Source organism: Crocuta crocuta, unplaced genomic scaffold, assembly GCF_008692635.1.
Source record: "Crocuta crocuta isolate KB4526 unplaced genomic scaffold, BGI_CrCroc_1.0 scaffold243, whole genome shotgun sequence".
Lineage (NCBI taxonomy): Eukaryota > Metazoa > Chordata > Mammalia > Carnivora > Hyaenidae > Crocuta > Crocuta crocuta.
This window is the reverse complement of record NW_027529596.1, coordinates 59257-67320: the sequence shown is the minus strand read 5'-3', so window position 1 is coordinate 67320 and position 8064 is coordinate 59257. Positions and strand designations below refer to the sequence as shown.

Genomic DNA, 8064 nt, shown 5'->3' with positions numbered 1-8064 from the left:
GTGGGTTCGGGCCCCGCGCCGGGCTCTGTGCTGACTGCCAGCTCAGAGCCTGGGGCCTGTTTCAGTCTGTGACTCCCTCTCTCTCTGACCCTCCCCTGTTCACGCTGTCTCTCTCTCTCTCTCCTAGAAATAAATAAAACATTTAAAAAAAAAAGAAAAAAAAATAATAGACTCTTTTCATAATTCAGTTCCAAAGAGAAATAGGAAATTTACATATTGATGTCCCCAGACCTGAGGGCTCTGAATTCCTTCCACGGTGGCCTACCACATAGGGTTTGTCCCTCATGGGCTGAGTGGGGTTGTAGGAGGACTCGTTATGGCCCAAACACATCTGCTGAGGTCCCCAGGCAAGGAGGAGCCTTCCTCACAAAGCACAGGGTCCCGCCACATCCCTTTTCTTCGGGGACCCATACAGCATGGGCTCCACAAAACCTGTATTTCATTCTGGGCTTGATTGGCTGTAAGCGCATAGCCTTCACTCACAAACTTCATGTATAATACAAAGCATGATATCACCTTGCCAGTGGCAAAGCCCTGTCCTCCTAGGAATTAGGATCACTGTCTCTAACTGAATGTCTTTGTTAAGGGACTCCCAGGTGAGGCCCTCAGTGTGAAAGTGTGGGTCAGCTTTTTGCATCTGTAAAAAGAAAGTGAATGTTCCAGAGACTATTTCTAAATATCGGGTGATTCATCTACTTGAGGCACTTAGAATAGTGCCTGGTACATAGTGCCTGCTCAGTAAGGGTGACCTGATGTGATGAGGAGCCTAGGGATCTGGCGCATTCACTGCACAGGAATCTCTGCTTGAGACAACCTGATCTTACAAATGGGAACAGTATGTTTTTTTCCACTGAAAAGTTTATTTTGAGGGTGAGCAAGCACAAGTGGGTGAGGGGCAGAGAGAGAATCCCAAGCAGTCTTCGTGCTGTCAGTGCAGATTCCAATGCAGGGCTCAATCTCAGGAGATCATGACCTGAGGCAAAATCACCAGTCAGATGCTCGACTGACTTAGCCACCCAGGCACTCCCTCTAATTGCTGAAGGGTATTGCAGTATATGAACATAAGTTATTTACAAGTTCTTGGGCATTTGGGTTGTTCTCAGCTTTGGGCTATTTGGACACAGCACCTTTATTCCTTTCTTGTACAAGACTGGTTTTGGATACAGCTCTTCATTTTTCGAGTGACTTTCTGGTCCTACAGAAAGTTTCTGCTGTTTTCGTTTTCCACACCTCCACTTGTGGTGTGAGAGGTGAATGGCTCCACATATTTGCCCACATGTGATGTTTCTGGTCCTAGATCTTCCTTTGCAAAAGGGCCTTCAGGTCTTTGTTCGTTTCTGGGTTTGTCTTTTTATTCATATTGCCAGTTAGTATTTATATACCATCGATGTAACTCCTTTGTCAGGTATATGTGTTATGACTTTTTTTCCCAGTTAATGGCTTACCCGTTTGTTTGTTTGTTTGTTTGTTTGTTTGTTTGTTNGTCTTTGTTCGTTTCTGGGTTTGTCTTTTTATTCATATTGCCAGTTAGTATTTATATACCATCGATGTAACTCCTTTGTCAGGTATATGTGTTATGACTTTTTTTCCCAGTTAATGGCTTACCCGTTTGTTTGTTTGTTTGTTTGTTTGTTTGTTTGTTTTGGTGTCCTTTGATGCATGGATATGTATATGTTATATTTTTTGATGAAGTATATTTTAACATTTTACAACTTTAGTGATTATATCTTTTTGCCTATCAGCTAAGAAATCTTTATCTCAAGATCATGAAGTTATGCTCCTATGTTTTCTAGAATCTCTGTGGATGGTCTTTGGTCCATCTTGTTCTAAGTCTTGTATATGAAGTGATATATGAATTCAAAGTTCACTTCTGTTCTCCAGAAATACTTAGTTGCTCTTGCACCTATTGTTAATTGTCCTTCCACATTAAATTGTCAGCCAACTTCTTTTTGGAACTTTAGTTAGTAAGCGTGGGTCTACTTCATGGCTTGTTATTCTGTTGGTCTATTAGTTGTTATGTCAAAACTATGCTTTCCAAAACTGTTTTTGGCTGCTTTAGGTCACCTGTCTGCCCCTGTCAAACTTACATTCACCTTGCCAGTTTCTACAATAATTATTCTACAATAATAATAAGTTTCTGTACTTTTTGGGATTGTTTTAGGTCTGCAGGCCAGTTGGAGAAGAAATTGAGCTCTTAACATTGAATCCTCCAATCCATGAGGAGAAGAGATCTCTTCATTTAGATCTTCTCTATGATGGGATATAAATTTCAGTGAAGCCTCCTCTACGTCTTGAAATTTATCTGAGAGGGGCGCCTGGGTGGCTTAGTCGGTTAAGCATCCGACTTTCGCTTAGGTCATGATCTCGCAGTTTGTGGGTTCGAGCCCCGCGTCGGGCTCTGTGCTGACTGCCAGCTCAGAGCCTGGAGCCTGTTTCAGTCTGTGACTCCCTCTCTCTCTGACCCTCCCCTGCTCACGCTGTCTCTCTCTCTCTCCCAGAAATAAATAAAACATAAAAAAAAAATTAAAAAAAAAAAGAAATTTATCTGAGAGTTTTCCTTTTTTTTTTTTTGATGCTATTTTAAATGCTATTGTTTCATTTTCAACTATTCCCTGTATATATCATAGAAAAAATGGATTTTTGTCTGTTGGCCTCCTACCCTGCAGTGTTGCTAAATTTGATATTAGATCTTAGCTAGGCTTTGTTCAGTTTTTGGTAGATTGCTTAGGAGTTTTTACACACACAACTCTCATAACTTATAAATAAAGTCTTAGCTCTTGCTAACTTCTGTCACTTGGAAGTACTTCTCTTTTCATCACATTAGCTACTACCTCTAGTAAAATGTTAAATACAACTGGCCAGAACAGACGTCTTTTCCTTATTCCCAATGTTAGGGTACAATCTTTTCACTATTATGATAGCTGTAGGATTTTGTGGGTACATTTTATCAGGTTTTCTGAGAGTTGTCATAAGTGTATCTTCATCTTTTTTCGAAGCTTTTTCTGCATCTATTGAAACCATTCTGTGGTCTTACGCCTTTATCTCTTAATATGGTGAATTGTGTTAATTTCCAGGTGTTAAACCAATATTGCATTCCAGGATCAAACTTCACCTGATTGCAAGATTAAATTTTCTGAATATTTTGTTGAGAATGTTTGTGTATGTGTTCCCGAGAAGTAGTGGTCTGCCGTGTCTGTTTCTTGTAATGTCTTTGCTTGGTTTTGTGTTGGGATGATGCTGGCTTCTTAACATGAGTTGGGAATATTCTTTCATGAATGAGTTGCTGTAGCATCCTTTTTGTGTGATAAAATTCCTTAAACGATGGGTAGAGTTCACCAGGAAAGCCTTCTTGGCCTGAAGTTTTCTTCATGGGATGCTTTTAAATTATGCATTCAATTACTTTAATACATAAAACATGTCTTCAGACTTTACATTTCTTCCTGGTCAGTTTTGATGATTTCTTACATTCCAGGAATGTATTGACTTTTAAAATAATTGTCAAACTTATTGAAACAACTGTTCATAATATGATTTTTAATGTCTATAAGACTGTAGTGATATGTTTCTTTCATAATATTCCCTTTACACTGTTAATCCTTCTAAGCTAGTAGCATATGAATGTTAACTTTTTCACAGAATCAACTTAAAACTCTTTCCCTATGATGTTTTCTGTTTAATTGACTTCCATTTTTGTTTCCTTCTCTTGCCGGCTTTGGCTTTACTTTATTGTATTTTTTTAACTTAAAATAAAGACTTCAATCAATTCACAAATTTCATCTCAAGGTATATGTCTCCATCTGAGCCCTGCTGTAGAATGAAAGCCTTCCTGCATCTTTGTTCTCCTTCTGACACTCCCATTGCACGTATGTTAGACAGCTTGATACTCTACCATGGGTCACCGAGGTGTTTAATTTTTCTCTCTGTTTCAGCTTGGATCATTTCTTTTTTACTCAAGTGTAATTTACTTAGTGTTAGATGAGTGTCAGTTGTGCAATGGTTCAGCTTTGCTTTACATTACTCAGTGCTCACCATGTTAAGTGTTCTCTTAATTCCCCTCACCTATTTTATCCCTCCCCCCCCTTTCTGGTGACCATCCATTCTCTATATTTAAGAATCTTTTGTTTCTCTTCTCATCTAGGTTCATTTGTTTTCTTTCTTAAATTCCACATAGGAGTGAAATCTTATGGTATTTCTTTCTCTGACTTCTTTCACTTAACTTTATACCCTATGGGTCCATCTGTGTTGCAAATGGCAATATTTCATTTTTTATGGCTGAGTGATATTCCATCCTATACTTTATCCCATTGTCTATGGATGGATATTCGAATTGCTTCCATATCTTGGCTGTTTTAAATAATGTTGCAATAAACATAAGGATGCATATATCTTTTGGAGTTAGTGTCTTTTGTGTTCTTTGGGCACTCCAAAGTGGGATTATTGGATCATGAGGTAGCTTTATTTGTACTTTTTTGAGGAACCTCCATACTGTCTTCCACAGTGGCTGCACCAGCTTGCATTCCCACCAACAGTGAGTGTGGGATAAGGGTTCCTTTTTCTCCACATCCTCCCCAACAGAAGGATTTTAAACATTTTTAACAATGGTTTTATTACTTATTTATTTTGAGAGAGAGTGAGCATGAGAAAGGGAGGGGCAGTGAGAGAGGGAGAGATAATCCCAAGCAGGCTCCATGCTCAGCAAGGAGCCCAATGCAGGGCTTCATTCCATGACCATGATACCATGACCCGAGTTGAAATCAAGAGTTGGACACTTAACCAAAGTGCCTACACCCCCAAATCGACAAAGGGGCATCCCCCCATTGACAATGGACACCATCCCATTGATGGGAGGTATCACTTACAGACCCCCCTTCGGCAAAGGGGCATCCCCCAATCGACGATGTGAGAACCCGAAATTGATGATGGAGGAGCCCCCATTGACGATGGAGGGGTGTCATGCCCCCATCGACGAAGGGGGCAGCAAAACTTCGATGATGGGGGCAGCCCCCCATTGATGATGGTACATCCCCCCTTGGCGATGGAGGACAGTCATGCCTGCCACCCACATCGACAAAGGGGCACCACATCATTGATGATGGTGGCACCTCCTATCAATGATGGAGGCACCCCCCCTTTGATGATGGAGGGGTGTCACACCTGCAGCCCCCATTGATGAAGGGGGCACTGCCCCTAGGCAGATGGGGGCATCCCCCTTCGATGATGGACACACCCCCCATTGAAGTTATCGACCCAGGAGCACCCCCTTTATTGACGATGGAGGGGTGTCAGGCCTGCACACCCATATCGATGAAGGGGCAATCCACAATTGATGCTGGGGCACTCCCCCATCGAAGGTGGAGGAATCCCCCTATCCACCATGGAGGGGTGTCACTCCTGCAGCCCCAAATCGATGAATGGGACTCCACGATCAACGATGGAGGGCACTGCCATTGAAAACAATGGAAGGGTGCCAAGCCTGCAACCCCCATCGAAGAAGGGGCACCCCCTGGTCGATGATTGAGGGGTGTCATGCCTGCACCCCCCCCCCACATAGAAGAAGGTGCATGCCACCATCAATGATGGAGGCACTCTCCATCGATGATGGATGTAGCACCCCATGTTCCAGGCAGGGGAGTCATGTTTAAACCCCCCATCGATGAAGGGGCATCCCCACATCGACCATGGTCAGGTGTCTCGCCTGCACCCCCACCATTGACAATGAGGACACCTATAGGACAAAGTTGGAGGGGTGCCACCCCTGCACCCCCAAATCAAAGATCAGGGCAATCTCTATCGGTGATGGAGACACTCCCCACAGACAGTGGGAGGGGTGTCATGCTCGTACTCCACACCCACCTGCCAACGGTGGAGGGGTGACAATGCTTGCATTCCCCTCTTGATGATTGGGCCACCCCCACATAGACCATGGAGTGGTGTCAGGCCTATAACCCACATCAATGAAGAGGGAACCCCCATTCGATGATGGAGGCTCCCCCCAATTGAGGATGGAAGGGTGTCAATCTTATACCTCCTCATCGATCAAGGAGGCATTCCCTGATCGATGACGGATGAGTGTCACAGTTGCACCCCACCAACGATCAGGTCATCCCACCATTGATGACAGAGTTACCGCCTCATCGACAATGGATGGATGTCATGCCTGAACCCCGAAATCGACGAAGAGTTACTCCCTCATTGATGATGGAGACACCCAATTAGTGATCGGAGGGTGTCACGTATGCATCCCCCATCGACGAAGGGGCACCCCCACTCGAGGATGGAGGCACCTCACAATCGATGATGGAGGCACCTCACCATCGATAAGGTGGGGTGACACACTCACCATTGAAACAGGGGCACACCACCATCGTTGATGGAGGCACACCCCCATTGACGATAGAGGGCTGTCAAGCCTTCACCCCCACATTGACGAAGGGGCACCTCACCATCAACGATGGAGGGGTGTCACGCCTACACCCCCACATCGATGAAGGGACACCACACTATCGATGAGATAGTCACCCTCCTTTGACCATGGATGGTGTCATGCCTGCACCCCCCATATCGATCATGGGGCACCCCATATCGATGCTGGGGCACTGCATGTCGATAATGGTTGGGTGTCATGCCTGCACCCCCAATCAACAAAGGGGGAACCCGTTCATCAACGATGGAGGGGTGTCACGCCTCCAACACCACATCAATGATGGGGTCACCCTCTGTTCAAACATGCAGGCAGCCCCCATCATCGATGGAGGGGTGTCAACGCTTGCACCCCTCCACCCCCACGGTGGCTTGGTGTGGCTCTTGCATACCCCTACCGTTGGTGGAGAGATGATGTCCTTATTAAATCAGATGTTACTGTGAGAGTTCGAGCCCTGCATTTGCTCCTACCATTGAAAGTTCGAGCCCCGTGTCGGGCTCCCCTAATGTGCAAGTTCGAGCCCCGAGTCAGGCTCCTACCTTCTGTGAGTTCGAGCCCCATGTAGGGATCATTCAGTGTGCGAGTGCAAGCGCTGAGTGGGACATTCAAGGCCTGAGCGCTCAAGCTTCACATAGGGCTCCCCGGGTGTGCCAGTTGGAGCCACGGATCCGGCTCCTGCCGACTGTAAGTTCGAGCCCCACTTCGGGCTTGAGTGGTGTGCAAGCTAGAGCCCCACGTGGGGATAGCTAGGTGTGCGTGTTTGAGCCCCGCGTGGGGCTTACAGGTGTGCGATTTTGAACCGCAAGTCGGGTTCCAGCGTTGGGCGAGCCCCAGGCCCAAGTGGGGCTCCCGAGGTGTGCCTGTTCACGCTCTGCGTGGAGCCCCATGCTCTTGGAGTTGGAGCCTGGCGTTGGGCCCTCCTGGTTTGAGAGTTCGAGCCTGCCGTTGGGCTCCCATGGTGTGCCTGTTCGAGCCCCGCGTGGGGTCTTATGCTCTCAGAGTTGGAGCTCCGTGTCGGGCTCCCCTTTTGTGTTTGAGCCCAGGTTGGGCTCAGTGCTGTCGGCTGGGAACTTTGAGCCTGCTTCAGAATCTGTGTTTCCCTCTCTCTCTGCCCTTTCCCAACTTGTATTCTTTCTCTTTCTCTTTTTCTCTTTCTCTGGCTCTCCCCCAAATAAGGAAACATTTTTTTAAAAAATTTAAATCAGCCGTTTCCTGGATGGCGGCCAGAAGGAGGCGCTGCCTCCACCGACCAGTTAGCCCAGGGTGTCCTGCACTACCGCCACCGCCTGCAGGGGGCGCCGGAGCGCCGATCCCCGACGCCAGCGTGCGCATGCGCACTCAGCACGCCTCTGGCAAAAAGAGTACCTCTGCTTCCTCTGGACCGGCAGTGGGGGATACGGAGGAGGTGGGGCCGCGGCCACAGGGACAGGAACCGGGTGTATGCAGGACCCCCTGCGAAAGCTTCTGGGGGACGTGTGGCCGCGTCCACGCTGGAAGGAGCCCCGCCTCCTCAGGACCCGCTGTGGAGGACTCGGGAGGGTGTGGGGCCGAGTCCACAGGGACAAAAGCCGGGTCTCCTCAGGCCCCGCCGCGGGGGAGCAGGTGAGGAGAAAGCGAGGGGGAGGTGGGGGGAGGGGCAAACA

General features: G+C 46.9%; 1 protein-coding gene across 1 annotated transcript in view; it reads left to right on the top strand.

The window, feature by feature from the left end:
- The first annotated feature begins 6609 nt into the window (after positions 1–6609).
- Positions 6610–8064, top strand: part of LOC144229674 (uncharacterized) — a 9347-nt gene continuing 7892 nt past the window's right edge. The window contains exons 1-2 of the mRNA XM_077761758.1: positions 6610–6795; positions 7627–8023. Coding sequence (XP_077617884.1) covers positions 6610–6795; positions 7627–8023 — 583 coding nt within the window. The remainder of the gene's footprint in view (positions 6796–7626; positions 8024–8064) is intronic.